Source organism: Buceros rhinoceros, unplaced genomic scaffold (assembly GCF_000710305.1).
Source record: "Buceros rhinoceros silvestris isolate BGI_N320 unplaced genomic scaffold, ASM71030v1 scaffold11059, whole genome shotgun sequence".
Taxonomy (NCBI): Eukaryota; Metazoa; Chordata; class Aves; order Bucerotiformes; family Bucerotidae; genus Buceros; species Buceros rhinoceros.
In genome coordinates this window covers 40,551-60,394 of record NW_010430965.1, presented here as the reverse complement: position 1 = coordinate 60,394, position 19,844 = coordinate 40,551, and the positions used below count along the sequence as shown (strand labels likewise).

Sequence of the window (19,844 nt, the reverse complement as noted above, 5' to 3'; positions counted from 1 at the left end):
AGAGAAGGACTAGTCTTCATTATCAGGGTTAGATTGGCTTAAACCAATCACCAAACCATGGCCTTATTCTTCTGACAATAATAGTTTCAGCAGCAGAATATCAGGACACAGGTTTGCGCAGGCAGTGTTGCAGGGTCTGAACTAGGCAAGAGCATCACACCACGTCTGGGCTGTGATGGTGTTAGTGGAGCAGCTACTGCTCGCGTGTGGGCCTTCAGCGGAAACAGGACCTATCCAAGAAGGCACCTTTCTGCCCACAAAATAATCATTGTTTGGCTTAAGAGTATGTTGTGGTCCAAGTCACTCCTGCAGACAGGAGATTTGAAATGCAACATGCAAATGTTAGGAAAGATGACTCCTAAGATTTATATTCAAATGAGCAAAGACAATTAATTTCAAACAATTACCAGCAAACACATACATGGGACTTCGTGTCATACACAGTTTGGGATGAAGTATTATGAAAAATAATTATAAATCATTTGTAACACGATCATCTAGAAAAATCTGAGCTTGGAGTGACATAGTTTCTGCTAGTGCTTTATCCCACCATTTCGAAACAGAGCTTCTCCACCACCAAGAAGCAAAAGTTTTCAAGAAGAAATTCATCTACTGCTGTACCAAAGTGCAGATTCAAAGCAACTCATGTAAGACATTTTACTGTTTTTTTCCTGGGCTAAGATCCTCTCACCTTTTATAATTTCAGGAAAGCACAGGGGAAAGGAGACTTGCACTAGCTGAAATGAAAGTTAGCAGTTCTGTTGCTTGCTCTTCAGATGAAAGTTATTTTTACCTAAGAAGTCCAGGCAGCCCCAAGCATTGCTTAGGGAATTCAAGACACAGTGAAGACAAATAAACAAGCAAGAGTTGCAAAGGGCTCCAGAAAGTTATTAACCAACACAGGCTTTAGCTGTAAACCCAGGCTCTGTAGACCAGGCACCTAACTCACACCAAGCAGTGGGTTACTACCGGTGTAGTCCCCGTCAGCGCGCTTGCATTAACAGTGGGTAAAGCACTTCCCAAATCTTCGTCCGCGAAGCCAAGCCGTGATGATGATGATGATGCGTCCCCAGCCTCCCCCAGAGCGTAACACAGTGTAAGCATCAAAGGAACCACATGCTTCCCTGCTCATCCGTGCACCTGCACACAGCAGGGGAAGAATCAGGCCCGAAGACCCGCATCCCCCTCTCACCCAATCTGCAAAAGGCAGGTGATATGCTCTGTATCCTTCCCCAGTTCACCCAGCAGGCAGGAGTGGTGAGCAGTGGTTGTCAGCACTGCTGCGCCTCGCCAGGCGGAGGGTGCCAAGGGAGGCAGGACAAGAAGATGTGGCTATATTAGGAGATGGGGTTAGGGCCTCGAGAGAACAGCCTTACAAAGGGAGCAGCAGGTAACACTGTGACTAAATGTGTTACAGCATCACCCATGAGATACAAAGTCAGCTACAGAAAGCCGTCCTGTTGCTCAGGCGTTCGCCACCTGGGCGGTGGCTGTGAAGGTGCCAGTGATGACAGCCTACATGGCAGCAGCTCCGAGGCGCTGACGTACTCCCCCTTTAGCCGTCATTGAGCTCACAAGTAATGCAGTGTTTTCTCGTAGGGATGCACTTGGTGTAGTCATCATGAATTCAATTAGCACAGAGAAAGACCAAGTGATTGGTTTCTCATTCTCCCGCTGGGTCTTGCACTGCTATAAACAGTGACTCTTCCAGTGCCCCTTCTGCAAGCACCAAGATACCAGCAGCACACTGACTTCTTCAGCAGCTGGCCACCGAGGAGCAGGCTTCACACAGCTGAGAACAGCCAGAACCATCTGGAACACATTTTTAATCCTTGGACCACTTCACACGGCCTCACATGTGGCTCCTCTGTTGCAAGAACTGACAGAAATTTAGAGGTTTGAAGGATATCCATCTCCCTTGCAACTCTGGGCTTGCCCATGGCTTTCATTTAATGATGCCTGGAGCTTCATCGTCATTCATCATCATTATCATGGACAGCAGGCAAGATTTACACCACTTTTAGTTAGAAAACATTTTAAACAGAAACTGTTTATCGGAATTTGCTGCTAGAGCTTATTTTAGTGACGCATACCAGATGCTATTTTGCGTATTGTTATTAAACAGAGTTTCAATCCTATGGTATGAAACAGCAAACACTACCCTTATTTTTGAATTCTCAGTTCCAGAATCCATTTCCTAAATGAAGATACCGGTTGCAGAACGCCTTCAGTTTGTCAGGACAGAATATTTAGGGTCTCCGTGAAGAAGTTTCTCCCTCTCTGTGCCTGGCAGGAACATCAGGACCCGCTGGATCATCGCCATCCTCTGTCTTTCTCAGCAGGTTGGGCAACTCAAGCACAGCTTGTAAATAAACAAACCCCAATAGAATGACACCTCATAGAAAAAGCACTCACCAGCAAATCTGAAATTGCAAAAGCCGTGTGGGTGCGCACATACATTTTCATAAGCCAGAGCTCCTCACGTGCCGGTGGGCGGCTGCACACGCTCACATGTGAACACTCGCAGGGGCTCTGAAGACACCGTTTGACTTACGAACTGTTGCTCCAGTCAATTCGGCTCTTACACTGGGCTGTTACCAGCAAGAAACAAGATCCGCTTTCAGTAAAAACAAGGTTTATGTTACTCTTGTCCAAAAGGCAAATATTTTGTGTTCTCTTTCCTCCCGGGAGACTGCGAGGCTAAATTCATTAAGATGTGTGAGATCAATGGATATTATATAAGGAATAAAATCAAACCTTAAATGAAATCTGTTGTAAAATGTTTTGTCTCTATCAACAAACAAGTGTTGACTAAATGTAAACATAAACAAGTGATTAATCAGGCTTACTTTCACACACCCCTAGTGCTCAATGAATTGATAGAAGAATGTGAAAAATAAAATGAGCACTTTTCCCACGCTTTCATCACAGCTTCTGACAAAAAATTTTTTGCAGGAGTATTTGTAACAGAAATCAAAACTGTTGTTTTATAGACCAATACCAGCTCTAGTACAATGTCATTATATTTAGCAACATTTAGTAATATTCAGCTCCAGCTGTAAGCTGTTCACAACACTGAGGAAGAGGCTTATCACAGCTCTTGAACTTAGTAGAGGCTAAAATGAACTCAGCAGTTGAGAATGAAATTAATTTTAGTCTTACATTAGCCAATGATACAAGTAAATCGGTGATATTTGAATAAGCCCAAATAACTGAGTTGTTCACCTTTAAATCACGCATATCCAACATGCTCCGGTGAGTTGCCTCATAACAAAAACAGGAACCCACCTCAGTCAGAATAAAAACCATTCGGCCTAAGGTACCTATCTGAATCCCACTGCAATCTATTTGACTGAAGAACCTGCTCAAAGCTAAGCACGCACTTAGGCGTTTCCTTGAAGCCTACGTGGATCTCAAACCACCTAATGACAAAGGCAGGGACAAATACAGAAATCGAGCTTCTTAACATGCTTTTATGATGTTCCTGTTTTCCATGTTTCGTGATGGTTTATTACAAGGATGATGGCAGTTTTGTGGAGCTTATGGGAGAGGATGACAGCTCAGGATCCCACAGCAGAGCTGGCCCACGTGGCAGCTCTCTGCTCCACCTCTCCCTGCTGCTGTCCCAGCCGCAGCATCTCCGTGCAGCACAGCGCTCCGCATCGCTCCCCACTGCCCCACTGATTTTTACTTATATACAACAAGATTTACGTTACTGGTGAAACAAAACGGTGCTGAGGTGACTACACATTTGATGTCATGAAGAAGTAATAATGAGAAAGCATTCAGTGACAGATCAACTGTTCTTAAAGCAATTTTCAAGCACCTGGAAAAAGGACATGTTTAATTAAAAGCAAAAAATCATTTGAAGATGCAATGTATTTTCCAAAGCTCATGAAAATTCAAAAAAGCCCACTGTAAAAGTTGCCCACACAGCTTTCCTGTGGTCCTGGTACACCCGCGCATCACCATGCGTCTTCAGTTACATGAGCACTTCCCTTTGCCTCTGAAAAAACACAGCAAAATTACTAGCACTAAGAGGAAAAAAAGTTCAATAAATTTCTTAATAATTTTATTTCCAGGCAAAAGAAAACTGACTGTCTCAGCAGCACTGGAAGGGTTGACTATTCTGTGGCCCAGCTAAGGCCACCTTCTGGGGAGGTCTACAGCAGAAAAGTCCATCAGCAGTGGAAAAAAGAGGCTATTCTTTGTATTTCACACCAAGCACATGTAAGAGCATCGTTCATTAGCTTTCACCTAGTCATCCCAGATGATTTACCGCACTGTTATAAAAACAGAAACCTTTAGCTTCTTCATATTAAAATTGCTGCAAGGGTCTTATTTGCCTGTGCTGGCAAAGAGCTGCCTCATCAGCTGCGCCTACGGGAGGGAAGGGTGACATCCAACAGCCTAATACCACTCTCTGGAGGCTTGTTTTTTCATGAGGGCATAACCCTGCTTCTTATTCAAAAGTTGATTCGCAACTGAATTCTCAATCTTTCTGTTCCCAGAAAAGCCCCATGAATCTCCAATGTGAAATTCAGAGAAAACCCAAGACAGGAGAGAAAGGCAGATGTATTTATCATGCACAGATGATGTAGGAAGGAGACAAAAAATATTGTCATCAGTGCCTTACTGACTGCAAAATAAGGGAACAGTAATTAATCAGCAGGAGTACATGCTGAGAGGAAATATTGATTGAATTTGGAGAAACTTCAGTCTCCTGAAGGAACTGTTCCCCTGCAAAGGTAACGAGGAAAGTTTCTGTAAATTAGAATGGCAACCAGCCAGCCTGCAGCCAATCTGAGCATCGTTTCAGGCAATCCAAAAAATATACACCAGATGCATGCTGGTTTCTAAAATGCAATTTAAATACATTAGTAAATCAATGGCATTGGCAGCTTGATGGACTGTGATGGAGGAGTCTCCCTCTGAAATATCATCTTTAAAACCTGCAAACCTCGGGCAACTGAGTTGTTACAACTTTATCATATTTTAAACTTCTTCATCAACAACTTCTAGCCTTTGGTTGCTTTGGCTTAAATTGGCACGGACTCCTCTCCTGACGGACTGGCCCCCAACCCCTTGGGACTCCCAAATGTCCCATCAGTGTGAGGAGGAGGAAAGGCTTTTCTCCTTTTGCATCGCAGAGGGGCAGGAGATGTCAGGTAACAGGACTGAGGAGCAGCTCTGCTCCAGTGAGGCTTAGCTGTCAGAAAGGACCTGGTTGCCTCTATTGGGTAGAAGCAGCAACTTATTTCTGTCCTTTTACCTCGCTGGTGTGTTTTTATGGCTGGGGGGGATGTTAGCCACCCTTGACATAAAAATAAAAAAGTAAATAGTAGTAGAATTTAAAAAAAACAAAGAAAAGGATGGTTATTGCCCCAGGAAGTACACCACGGTGTCACACGAAATTATCACATATTTCAGCGCCAAGCCACCACTCCTCTGAAGATCTGACCACAAGCAAACCCAAGTACTGCCGTGGGAAGGGGTCACCAGTCTCCAGCAGTGAGTCTGTCCAGCCCATCAGCCCACAGTATATTCATGACGGGACTTGTGTTCAGACTGGCTTCGGCCATTCCAAGGGATTTATTTAATCAGCAGTTAAAGAAACAACAACCTGCCCGGTTTAAGCACATTTGGAGAGTTACCTTGCTGTCTTCCTCAGTAATAAACTGTTCTTGGCTAAGGTCATCTTTTGTCGGCACAGTAAATAAAACTGTCATCCAAACCTGAGTTTCTGTTTCTCATCAGTCAATCAATACAGTAAAACTCAGAGGAGCATATTTAGACAACTTTGAGAGAAAAGACAAACCTTAAGGAAGTTTTAGTATAATCATTTCCTCTCCGCTGATCAACATAACAGACACAGTAATTTAGCTGGGGAAATGTGGTATTAAACCTTATAAGCCAGATAATCGGATTGTCTTTAGAGACAAAAAATCAAGCTGGGTTTCCAGACCTCACCATAACCATTAATTAAATACTTACCATCTCTATGCTTAACATCTAAAGAAAATCTAAGCAAAAACCCAGCAGTTTCAAGAAAAAACAACCTTCTCTAGCTTGCCTATTTAATGCTAGTTCTATCATGTAAGAAGTTTTACTGCTGTCAGGCAACATTTCTCATCTCTGTAAGGAGGAGTTCAACTGGAAATATTAAAATATTTTCAACATGCTGCTTGTTTTTATATCGAGGAGGATAAATTATTATATGCATGCAAGTAGTATAAACAGTTGTCAGAAAAAATGAAGGTTTATTCCCAGCATGCCTGCAATACATCAACTACTACATGAAAATATTTCTCTTTTCAAAAAAAATTAGCCTAATTTGTAGAGAGCTCACACAGACTTTCACAGTCCTACTCTGCTGCAGATTACTACTGCCCTAAAATATGTTGCTTACATTTTTCTAGTACATAAACAAATAGTATTGTTTGAGAAGGGAAAAACAGGTAGAAATATTACACCCTTTACTCTGTGATTCTCCAGATAATCCTACACCTGTCAAAACACACCGATGCAGGCTGCCAAAACAAGTATTTACTTTTCCCAATATTCAGATAGCGCTTTACATAAACACAGAAGCAAACCTGCTATGGGCTCTGCTGCTTGTTTTACGCCTGTTCTCCCCCAGCACATTCCACTTCTTAAAACACAGCACGTCAGCAGAGCCTTCGTAAAAGAAGATGCATACCTTGATCTCTCCAGGGCTTAGGAGGTTGTGGGGTTTGTTCATGTTTTTTAAACAGGTGGAATAAAATCTCAACTTCGCTTACTATAGTACAAAAGAGAGATAATAGCGTATGGAAAAGGCTAAAAAAATCCCCTGCTCTCAGGTCCACCTGTTAGCACAATCTAGAGTTTACTTCCACAATTGGGAAAATGCCTTTTTTTTTCCTACATGCATGCATCCACCCTCACAACCGGTCAATGGATCTTCCATTAGTCCGAGTTGTCTTGCGGGGAAGATCAGGTGCCCATTAGCCTCAGGGTCCCCTCTCCTGCTGTCTTGCAGCTCTGTGTTGGAGCTCTCTGCCTGGGCAGCCATGGGGGCATGCACATTGACTTGGGGTACTGAGATCTCCAACAATCCACCAGCCAGAACTGCGTTTAGGAGACTATGTCTTTGTATAGATTAATTACGAGAATAATTAAAGTTAGAGCAAGTTTGACCCCAAAGTCTCAAGTGACTACCCAAGACCGTTTGACCAGGCAGCAGGTTGGGCATGAAGAGCTCTTCACTTCTGCCCGGAGATGGAAGGCGTGAAAAGCTCCCCCGGCACTGCACAGCTGGGATTTTCTGCTCCACAGACACAAACTCACTTCTGCAAGGGAGAACCTAGAGAGATTTTCCTAACAGCAGCATGCGAATGGACCTGATGACTGCAGGAGGGAACCCCAAAGCACCTGTGCCACGTGAGGTCCAGCGTGACCATGCCCAGCGCAAGCCCCAGGGCCTTGAGGTGATGACTGACCCACCCAACTCCAAGGTCATGGAGCTTTCAACTCCTTCACCTCCTGTTCCCCCACAGAGAGAACAGCTCATCCTGTTTCTTGTCAAAAGCATGCCAGAGATAAGACTATTTATAAGGAATTTGTAGCTATCTATCCAAACCCGAACATTCAAAAATCATGAGTCACAATCCTCTGACACAATTCCTCCTGAATCATGGGATTCAATTAACATATCATGGGATTTTGAAAGACACTGTCAAAAATTACAAACTACTATATACTGTGTTACTCATTATTTTAAAATATTTACGCAGACAGACACTACAAAGTTTTTATCAACAGTTAAGAGCCAGAAGCTCACCTAGGGAAAAAAAAATCATCATATATTCATAAGATTCCTGGAGGCTGGACCTTTAAAAATAGTCCAAGTGTTACAATTCATCACATGTTAATTTATGAGACTTGGCAACAATGCGCTTGTCTCCAGGGATGGTGGAAGCGGGGGAGTGCTCCTGCTTAACCTCTTTTTTCTTTTTTTTTTTTTAAATAGATACAGCATGCTGAGATTGCCCTACTAAGTATTTCCTAAACAAGCCCATTGATTAATTTAGAGCACTATGGCAACGTGCAGCACAGCATGCTCATCAACACCCCGATTCTGATGTTCGTAACCAAAACTAGAGACATTCTAGAAAAAGACAAACTAGTAAATAAAATAACAAGTTTTGAAAGCCAGCCCTTTCCGTGCCTGCTGCCTAGAGCAAATCAGAGGTGGGAAGCCAATTTGAATAAAAAGGAGAACAGACCAGTTTTGGAGTGACCAATTTTTTTTTGTTTGTTTGGTTTTTGTTAAAGGCAAAGAGAATCTCAGGGGAAAAGCCCTGTACGGTGGAGTGGGGTTTTTCCAAAACAACAAATACTTTTTAATCGATTTTACAAATGAAAAGATGGTGGATGGAAGGGAAGCTTACTACTCCTAGCATTTTTCTTATTTTAAAGATCAAAATAATAGGAACATTCATAACTATTCCACCCTACCCCTGACATCTGCTGCTCCAGGCATGGTCAGGGCCACGTCTCAGCCCAACCTGCCCGAGCTCAGCCTCCCTTTTGATCTCTGAGCCCACCACGCTGGCTGGTGGCCACGACTCGTGCCTTCGTACCAGAGCCTACAAAGTCAAGTCCCTACGCAAGCGCACGGCGCAGGTGAGGTGACAGACGCAGCAGCCTGGTGGCATCACCCCCCGCACGTCGCTTTGCTGCCAGCTCACGAGCAGCCCCGCGGCAGCTCCACGAGCACCACACAGCACGGCGCTGCATTTCAAAGAGGTGTTTTCAGCCACCGCTGTCAGAGCCTTCCCCTAGCAGGTACCACATGCCAATAACTGGAGCTGATCTACAGTTTATGCTTTTCTGTGTACCAGACTCCTACTCCCGAGGAATATTTACCATCCGAAAACAAAAATACTGCCATAAGGTGTGAATAAAATCAAGTCTCTTTTGTTTAAGAGAAAACACAGTGACTGCCTCATATTTTTCAACATCGCAGTAATTTTATAAACATCTACAGAGAGCCACTTCCATCCTACGATTCTGGGACTGCAGCACTCGGAATTCCTAAGCTCCCTAGCTTTGCTCCAGAGCAAGTATGAAGGCAACCAGGAGAGGCCAACCTAGCACCGCATCAGCCACAAAATTCATGAGTCTTTGATGGCCAAAGTAGAGGAAAAAATGTTAGGTTGAATACTAGAGCTTCCTTCCTTTTTTCTCCCATTCTAAACTGAACATTGAGAAATTTATACTGCTCACCCGGCCCTAATTTCAGCACGTCATCTCTGTGACTATCTGTTCCTCCACTGGTTTATGGGCATTGCTCTGTGCAAGAGCAATGATCGAGTTTTCATAACAGGTACCAGACTATCTTCTGAAAATTAAGATAGCATAGTAGAGAGGTGGAGATGTCCAGGAAGATTTCTACAAGGAACAAGCTAACACACTGCATTATACCTGAAAATGTGTTATACTGAACTAAGATATTCTAGCGCGAGTGGCAGAAAAACTCTGCAGTTTGGTACACACATTTGGAACAAAAATGTAGCAGTTTTGTTGTTTCCACTCAAATGACCTAGTTAATCTCAGTGTTAACATCAGCTGTCAAAACATCCACTTACTGGATTTTCATCCCTTATTTATTCAGAAAAAAGGTGCAACGTCCAAGCCGTTACCAGAGAAATAGAAAACACTAGGTAGAACGGGTGTTTTCGTTTAGCTCCTGTTATTCCATCACTGTCTTCACCTATTTAATACGTTAAATTCCAAACTTGGAAACACATAAATAAATCAAGAAAGGTTGTGCTCGTATCAGAAGTTACCATTACTTCCCTGGTTGGATTAAATCCAACCCAGCGAGGACTCTATCAATGAGAAGGTCACGTACCGCATCAGCCATGTACCACAACACAGCCTTTGCAAAGCCAGCACTGCTACCTGTCCCCAGCAGGCACAGGAATCTCTGCCCTGCTGCTTCACCCACCATCCCCTTCCTCTGCTCTGGCCTGGGGATACACAACTTTATGCTGGCTATCTCTGGAACCAAGAAAACTCCTTAAAGAGTACAGAGTTCCAGCATCCTGGAGATGGTTTTGGGTGCCTGCTTATTGCAGGTAAAGCATTGACTCCTTCCCTATCTTTTCATCCACAGGGGGAGTACACACTTCCATTTTCAAGGATAAAAAAGCCAGAGACAGCAGATTGCATTGGCTACACGCCTTCAGCAACACTTCATGCATCACTGGCATTAACATCTCTGTCTTACCTTTATACAGGATATCCACACTTTCAATAGGAAGCTGCTTCTTGGCAGCTGCTCTGCGATAGACCACGTGCGTTCTGCCTCCTCCCTCCTCCTCCTCCTGGGCCCCCTTCTCCAGAGGTTCAATGAAGAACTCGTCCTTGTCTGTGCGAATCATGCCAGCCTGCAGCAACAGGGCAGAGATCAAACACTTTGCGTTACTGCACATACAGCAGACGTTGTGACTAAACAGTTACAATATGCTTAAGCACACTTTGGTGCTCTCCAGAGAGCAATTAAGATGCAGAGAGGAAACCAGTTGAATTCTTTATTAGAGCAAAACAAAGCATCACTTCCCCAACTTGACAGGAAAGGACAAAAGGTACAACCCTGAACCAAAAGGACTTCTCCTCAAACGCCATGAGTGAAGTACAGGTCTAAGAATCTATCTAGGAAGTGTACCCCCCGTTAGAAACCAGCAACAATCAAAGTTACTATGACCTTAGCCAACTGCCAGCCCCAGACGGCTCCAGCGTTCACTATCTCTCTAAATAAAGCATCAGTTCAGTGCCGTGAGCTGGTCCTGATGTGCAGTTCAACAGTCAAAAAACTGTCACCCTTTTTGTTCATAAGAAAGACAGAAAAGCACTATGTCTTACAGGCAGGCAACGAAGCTTTGTGATTATTTCCCCCTTGTCACAAAGGGCTCAGCTGACGAATTACTCTCAAGAATTAGCCACAACTAGTATAAAAAAAAAGATGTCAGTGAGTGCATTGCTAAGAAAAAAACCCCACCTTATTCAGACTGGACCAGATACCTTGGTATGAAAAGAAAAAAAAAAAAGAAATCTGCACTTCTACAGAGGATCTCAAAGAAACATCTCCCAAGCAATTCTCACCATGTTCAGGGGAAACCCTCATAAAGACTGAAAAGTTTAAGAAGAAAAATTCTTTTCATCATCTTCATGCAGGTGAAACTACTGGGGCACCCGGATCATCTGCCTTTGTCTTCTCCTGTAGTCTTGCCCTACTGCAGAAGGTCACAGCAGCCAGTAGCTGGCTTGCAGAGATGGTTGGCTTGAATCAATTTTTCTGCATGTGTTTGCACATCTGTGTTTTAGAACTTAAACCAATGAACTCTTCGCTTGTAACCGCAAAGTCTCACTAACATGAAAGAAATTGTTTGGATTATTTTTGAGAGAAGCCCCAGATCCAACCTTCAGAAGCTCCCTCATCATGCTCTTTCCCACTCTGCCCACTGATGAACCTGGAGTCACTGGACTTTCAGATTGGGCGCAGGAGAACATCTTGATACCATGACACACCTCATCCCACCACCCGAGTTTCTGGGAGCCTAAATCCTCTGCTGGGTGAAGCCCTATATCAAGCTTCCAGAAGAACCAGTTTGGCTCCTCTTAACCCAGTATTCTCACTTAAAACAAGTATCATTTAAACACTTTTATCATATCACAGCACTCCAGCACTAGAGTTCTTATGGAACACATATTTTTCTTCTACAAGCAGCAAACTCTATTCCTACTGCTATAAATACAGTATGTTCTTTGGTTCCCTCCTTGGAAAAATGTCAGGTTCATTTGTCATGTCTTAACTTACATTAGGGAGGATTTCCAGTTCCAGATTTCATATGTATAAAGTATACAAAAAAACAGATTGAAGGGGAAGGATTAGGGAAGCAAAATTATATTGCAGCAATTTAAACTGATGCCATCCTGTATGTATAGAGGAAACTGAATTTGAAATCCTGTCCTGTTTCTTCCTATCTAATTTAGATTCTACATCAGACACAAAGAAGGTGAGACAGGCCCAGCAGCTCAAGGAAGCTGAGACAACTAAGAAAATAAGTGCTGAACCCAGAGACAGCAACTGATCTTTTACTGGAAAGAATAACACACGAAAAATTCAGAATTGATGCCATTCTCCTTCTAATGTATATTTTAATTGTATACACACACTCTTACTCTGGACATTATATATTATATTCTGAAATTTTCAAGTCTTTTGATGAGAAATGGACAACTAAAGCTCAAGAAAAAACAAGCATCTGCATGCTCAACCGCACAGAGTACAACGCACATGCCATGCAAATGCCCAGGAGAAATACTCAGAGAGCTTGAGTGTCATGGGAAAATGTGATTTGCCTTTTGCACATGTTCAGAGGTATTTCTGGATTTATTAAAACCTCCTATTAACTAAGCAGGTAGTGCCAGATCTTAGCCTAAAATGCAGACCGTACTTCAGATCCCGGGGGAAACGCTGCTGCTCACAGCAGGCGGTACTAATGGGAGTTGGGAGGAATTTAGATCTTTTAAGGAAATTAGTGGCTAAGCAACTTCGGCAATCAGTAGTTGAACTGATCAGACAACAGAACAACTTTTATAGGTGAATTTTAGCTTCCAGGGCACAGTGGCCTTTTAGAAAAGACACCACCTGGTCAGGGTGAAGATTCCCCTGAGAAGATGAAGGTGACACCCTGGGACAAACTGTAAGACTGAAGAAAAGCGGTATTTGAATGCTGGTTCCCACAAAACCAGTGTCCAAGCACCGTTTGGTGCTGGCCCTCTTGCATGCAGAGGGATTCAGGTGGCACTGAACGCTGCCAAACAGCGGGTCATCCATCAGGTGCTCTTATTTCACATTCTGTTTCTCGGCTAGACGTGACACCACGCCGTACATCCCCATGGCAGTACCCTCCCTAATTCTGTTGGAGTGTAGAAAGGAAGGAATTTAACCTTCAAACATGGCTGAGTATTTCTTTTCACATTTTAATCTTGAACTAAAATAACTTTGTCTCCAACACTGGAATTTCCTTTAGTCCTGAGAAACACATCAATTACTTTTGGTCAGAGTTATTAAGAAAGAGTTAGAGTGCATTTGAATTGTAGAAGAATTATATATCGTTATATATTGCATATCCAACACAGTCTTTGATTTCGCCAACATATTCTCATGAAATAACATAAGAAAAAAAAAGGCTGTTTAAAACTTTAAGAAGAAAATTCATTTAGACAGCGAGGCAGAGTTCCTAGAGCAATGCACAGTTCAAGCCATCTGCCTAACAATACACCCACAGTTATAAATGATTCATTAAAAAATACGTGGGGCTCCTGAATGTCTCCACCACACATTTCCTTGCTGCTCTGAGCAAGACATTTAACCTCTTTACTTCTATCTCTCCACCTCTGAACTAGCGCAACAAGTCTTGCAGGCTAATTACAAGGGCTGATATGCTGGTTTTTTGTCAAGTGCTCTGAACATGAAAAGCTCGAGATGAATTGCCTAATGCATTTTTTCTGATACTACTCAGAACTCCCTCAAAAAGCCACCACAGAAGGGAGATTGCTTTTAGTCACCAACCCAACACCAGCGTTGCACACAGCCAAGTACGAAACATAAAGGCAACGCTCCAACAGCATGAGCTTGCTCAGGCCCTTCACCCATTGGTCCTGTTCTTACCCACGGACGCCACCAGCTTTGTGCCAGCTTGTCATACCAAGACAACTGTCAGACAACCTCCGAGTTTATGGTGGCAACGGGGAGCATTAAAGGTGCAGCAGGTTCCTGGAGAATGCTTCTGGATGACTAAAACAGAAATGCCGTATTGTTTGAGTAAATCTGTGCCTTCCCTCTGGCACAGGTTAGACTAGAAGGACTTCAGAAAATTCTTGGGCCATCATCTGGACATTTACTCCAGGGGATGCAAAAGCAGAATTAAACTTTTCAAGTTCTAAACAATAAGTTGTTTTCATGACTTAAGAGCTTAAAAGTAAATGCTAGCAACACCTTTTTTCTATCCTAAACTGCTCGTCACCCATCCCGGGACTGCTGTACTTCCAGGAGACACACATTAGCGGTGCTTCCCCTGCACTACCTGTCCCCTGCAGCCACACGCATGCTGTGGGATTCAGAACAAGGTGTGGGATTGAGCATCTCTGTGGAAAGGATTTCCAACCCTGGACAAGAGGCTGAGCTGTTACCTCTTCCCCTCTTCTTCTGGGACTTTTAACTTGAAACTAAAATGAAGATGGGAATATTGCTGAATAATGATGGCAGCAGCAACTGTGTCCTGTGGCTAATAAAAATATAAATTAATTGAAAAAGTGTTAGCCTTTGGAATGCACCAAACTGTAACAAAGAGCCTATAATATCCCACTACTTCCCAAAGCGAGTCAACCCCAGACCTTCCTTCCAAGGGTTTTTATCTCCCAGCTGCAAATTACTCAAGTCAAGTGCTTCTTAGCACTCATTAATACGCATTTAAGTCTAAAGCAGAAGACACCTAAGCAAAAAGAAACTGCAGTTCAGAGAATCAAAACCTCTGCTAAGGTTAGCAAGGCGGCTATCTAGAAGAGAAAGCCACACAGGAAAAGATTCATTGGGAAGTCAGAGTGACTGCCCTGTTTACCTAAGACAAGAATTACATTGATAAGCCACAAATGAGCCCATTGCAACACACAGGCCTGGGGTTTAGAGCTCCACTAATCTCCTTTGGGGGATAATAGGGCTCTTGCGCATCCCTGAAGACCTGCTTCCAAGGACCACAGCATCTACAGATACTGCCAATGTCTGTGGCCACACGGACTCTTCTCTGCCACTCCAGCTTTACAAGGCCAGTCCTCAGTGCCATCAGGCTGCCACCTCCACTTGGGGCTTTCTGCCCAAGGAAACTACACTAGTCCTAGCCACCATGACAGAGAGCTTCTCTACAGACCAGGAGACCTGCCAACAGCTTGCCACCACACCACAGAGCTCCGTTGAAAATCAGCTCTCTTCTCCAGTCTCCTCAACACCCCCAACCCCTCTTGCATTTTTAAAGTCATTCTCGAAAAGACTAATTTGACAGAAAAACTGCCTGGCATATTTAGATCTACAGAAAACTTCAGGTTTTAGAGCATTAGCTCCTGTGGATAATTAAATGTCTCACTGGCTCTGCACTTGGTGAGCAACTTAATTGTCTCCTCATTCCCATTCCCATCACAGCTCCCTGTTCTAGGCTGTAACGAAGTAACCCATCTAGCTGCTGCTTCAAGACTCCAGAGCTCCAGACCATCCTGTAACCACAAGTTTAATTAATGTTCATTTTCTTCCTCATTAGTACAGCTTTACAAAGTTTTTCATCGCCACATAAAGGCAGATTTACTTCCCAATCTCAAGCACATGATACAGATAGGAAGCTAAAATTAAATGAGAACAAACCTGAAATTAATATTTAAAAAAATCCAAGTGTCTTAATTAAATCAGTAAGTTGCGAAAACAGTGTTTCAGAAACTCTCAGACACAGTATTTCTGTAAATAGAGAAAGGTCTATTTTTTTTTTTTGAGTATTTAATTTAATTCTGAAAAATCAGCCCCATGACATACCTGCGCATGAACAAATCCTAAATAGAGTCCTGACTTTCAGGTGATTTTCTTGAGACCAAAAGGGAGGTTCAAACTATCTGCTATTTAACCTCGGTGCCTGGGTTAGGAGCCTGCACTCCCTGTGACGTCAACGAAGCCCGCAGAGGGGAATTTGCAATATAGGATCCTCCCAACAATCAATTCACAGAGAAGCAGAGAGAGATTTGCATTTCACTGTACAGTTGCCAAAAATACCCTGTAGATGACTTGAAAGAGAAAATATTTATATTTACAGGACAGCATATGGGACAAGGTCTTAGTCTATTTTTACATCAGTGTGTCTGTACTCTAAATGCACAACTGCTATACAACTGACCAAAGCCCACACTAGTATAGCAGAGATCTAAAGCAAATTCCACATTGTTTTCATTTATGACCCTTCTCTAGGTCTTAGAGCCACCGGAACAGGCATTTTTCCAAACAACAACAGTCATGTCCCCCCAACACTGAAGTCAAGGACGGAAACATTATTAGTTCAATTACATTAGAATGGACCTGACGCAGGAGCTCTGACAACCACAGCAAGATCACCCAGGAAGCCTGCAGCAGAAGGAAGGACATAACAGTGCTGTAAACTCATCTTTCTCTACAGTGAGCGGAGGTACTGAAGGAACTGCAGCGAACTTTTGGAATGCGTCACCACTTACTGTGCTGTAAGCCACTGCTGCCCTAAAGCTACACGGGTAGATTCACTTCCAGGCTGGATGAGGAAGAGGAATAAAAGGAGGTTTTTAACTGAGCGTACATATAGATTTTTATTCCTGTTAGTCTAAAGGAGTATTTATCAGCTTTTTTTTTTTTTTAAGTCAGTTTGCAATTAAGTTGCTTTATTTTCACATATCCTCAAAAAATTAGGTATACACATAGGAATTACAGACAACAGAGAGGCAGAGCCTGCTGGGTAACCCTATGAAAGCTATGTGTTACCTAGGGCCCCGATTTATCCTCTGCAGAATGGAGATAAGGTCACATTTTTAATACGCTTTGAGATCTACTAATGAAAAACACCACACAAGAGCTATTCATACTGAGAGCGCTTTCATGAAGGGCTGCTTTCGTACTGTCCTCGTAGCTCAAGGGAGGATGGGTATCCATCCATTCATGCGTCTATACCCTTCCACTGCTACCAAAAATAAAGTTTTGTCCCTGGAGCCCAGCTTAGTCACTACACAACTACAGGAATGATTAATAACAGCAGCGGGACAAATCCACCGCCAATATAAGCTGAAGAGAACTGGGTTAGTTTACAGCAGATGAGAATCTGGACCCAAACCTTGCATTTGTCTGGTATTGGTTCAATTCATTTTGGAATTCAAAGGGGCTTTCTGCGGTTTTTAAGAGACACAATAGTGAGACAGACTGTGTCTCATTCTCACTGAAGCCATCAAGAAAACAGACACAATTAGAGTCATTTCACAAAGCAATACCAGCAGATTTCAAGACAAATGTCCTGGCCACAGTCCCTGGCTTCTACCAGTAGACAAGGCTAACAACATTGCTTCCAGCTTCTCCACCACTGCAAGAGATTTGCCAAATTCTCACCTCTGTCACTTGGTGCCTCGCTAGGGCCAGCAGCAGTGCAGTAGACCAGGGCAGTGACCCTGAGCATCACTTGCCTTCAGAAAATCTCCTGCCTCTGTCCCTCACAACCTGCCCCATCCTGGCAGCCACTCACCTCTGAATCCTGATACATCACAAGAGGTAAATCTCATTTTCAAAAGGTTTAAAGGACACACAAAAACACAGCTTTCTGCAAAATTAGTATCAGTGGCAAATACCGAGCAGATTGTCATGACAGAGACCTCAGAGCAGGCAATTCTGAGCAGGCTTTTCTGCAGCCGCTGCACAGGGAATGGCACCGCACCTTTGCCAGGTTGGCTTCTACCTTCCAGATGCCTCCGCCACCCCCAGCAGGAACCTCCTTTCCGAAGAGATCAGCTGCAAGAGCTGCTACAGTTCTGTAGCTTTTTAAACGGAGACAAGCCGTTCTTTCCACTAAAATAATGCTCAAGAACAAACATTTTGGAAAGTCTCCTGGCCTGATGTCCACAGGATGTGTAATTCCAAGTGGGAAAGAGGTGAGTTATTAAATAGCTGTTAAGAATGAAAATGATAAATGCAGCAGATCTTGCAGACTCAGGGGATTGTAAACTTGATTGCTGATGTTGCAAGCAGGGAATAGTAATTGCAGTTCCCTGCAACAGAGTTTCTCAATTTTAATCTTTCAGGGAGGAAAAGCAAGAATATCAAGTCCATGAATTTGCTAACAGCAAGATCCAAAAGGATTAACTTTCCCAATTTTAACACTATGAACTATTTGAAATCAAGCATTTCTGAGGTGGCTTTGACAAAATGCATAGTTGAGTCCTACCCTCAGCAATAAAAAGGCATTGACATTCTGCAAGAAAACAAAACCAGTCTGACTGGAAAGCTCTTCAGCCCCAACTCTCACAAAATGCAATGGTTGCTACACAAGTTTCTTTTCAAAAATATATTTGCTTAAGGCACAAATCACCACCCACTGAAGTCAACGGGTGTCACATTCATAAATCTCAAGGCCAGGATTCATAAATGGATTCATAAATATTAAAGCAGTTTAGTCTGACCTTCTGTATAAGACAGGCCAAAGACTTTCACCAAAGCATTACTGCAGCTTCCCAAAAACCAGTTTTCGTCCTGAATTCAGCAGGGCTGGATCAGATCCATTAATGGGTAGGAAACAGAGTCCAGGTCTTTGCTATGGGAAACCAGATAAAAGGATCTAGACCACAAACTGGAGAAAAAAGTTTACTATAATAAAGAAGTCTAATATATTAAATTCATCCGAGCTGAAACTTAGCATTTAAAATAATTTACAATTACATTATAGAAATCCTCAACCGTCCCTTGAGAAGGTGTCACTGCAGCAACATTTCATATTCCAGAGGAGTGTGTGAGCTGCAGAGCACAAGCTGCAGGGCAGCAGGAGCCAGCTCTGGCCTGGCCCAGTCCCATCTCCTCCTCTGTGCTCTGTCACTCCTTCTCTCCCAGCAGCCCACGCAAGCACACAGAAAGCAGGTTCCGGAAGCTTACCCCAAAATCCCCATCCCAGAAACACGTGCACCTTGGCAGAAGCAGGTCTCCCTGCTCCACAGCTTTTGACCTTAGCTACTCCAGCAAAAGCAAGACCCCCCAAGCAACTAGAAATTCCCACCTGGCAGAGAGCATCTCACACCCGCTTCACTCTGCTCCATGCAACAGCTCAAAACCCAAACCCAGCCACAGGTCCAGGAGTGACCAGTGCAGTTACTCATGGCTTGGAAATCAAATAGGCTCCTTCGCTGCTAAATGCAAGTTTTATTAAACTCACCCCATAAGGGTGAGGGGAAAACAAAAGCACCAGAATTTTGCTACAGCTGGGGCTTGTTTTCCTTGCCACATCCTATAGACGGGATTATTTTAGCCTTCCTTCTCTTACCCTGTGTTGGAGGAATGAACCTGGCAAGGAGTAATCCAAATGAGAACATGAAAAACTAATGAGAGATGAGCTTTCAGTTTTATACTGCACTCAGTTGTACGCTCCCGGTACAAGATGTCAACAAAGTGCAAGATTCAGTACAGAAACTAAAATAATTAATCCCTGGAGGAACAAGCTTATTAAGAAGGATTAAATCAAAGAATTAATGTGCACTATTTGTCTATATGACAAAGAGGAAGGGAGGCATATGATAACTCTCCACGATTTGAAAGCACAGAGAGAGTAAGAATTGCTGATGAGAAAAGCTTGGACATACCAAGAAACAAAGAAAAAAGGAAACTCTGATAGGAATTTCAGCCTGCGATGTTACAGGCAGCCTTATGCAGCTTAAAAAAACCCCAAACAAACAAACTCAAAAGCTTGTCCTTAAAAATCTTTACATTAACATTCCCTATTCTTTACATTGCACTAGTACCCACAGCTCAAAGAATGAGGTTTAGGCATTGCACAACAAACACGTTTTAGCAGAATTCTGCAGAGGAAGCACTAAAAATCAGCTGAGCCCAAACCAGGCTCAGGGAGCTTGGCAGCAGCTGGTGGTCCATGTCCTCAGAAAAGCAAAATCAAACACGAGCTGGGCCTCTTCAAGCCCCTTGCCCGCGCGAAGGGAGCCCAGCCTGTCCCGAGACTTTGCTTCGTCCTGACCGAGCCCAAAAG

General features: G+C 43.3%; 1 protein-coding gene across 1 annotated transcript in view; it reads right to left on the bottom strand.

Moving 5' to 3' along the window:
- ADAMTS2 (ADAM metallopeptidase with thrombospondin type 1 motif, 2) overlaps nt 1-10,436 on the bottom strand; it is a gene marked incomplete at its 5' end in the record, with an annotated part of 111,230 nt that extends 100,794 nt beyond the window's left edge. The window contains one exon of the mRNA XM_010143239.1: nt 10,277-10,436. Coding sequence (XP_010141541.1) covers nt 10,277-10,436 — 160 coding nt within the window. The remainder of the gene's footprint in view (nt 1-10,276) is intronic.
- Between the last annotated feature and the right edge of the window lie 9,408 nt (nt 10,437-19,844).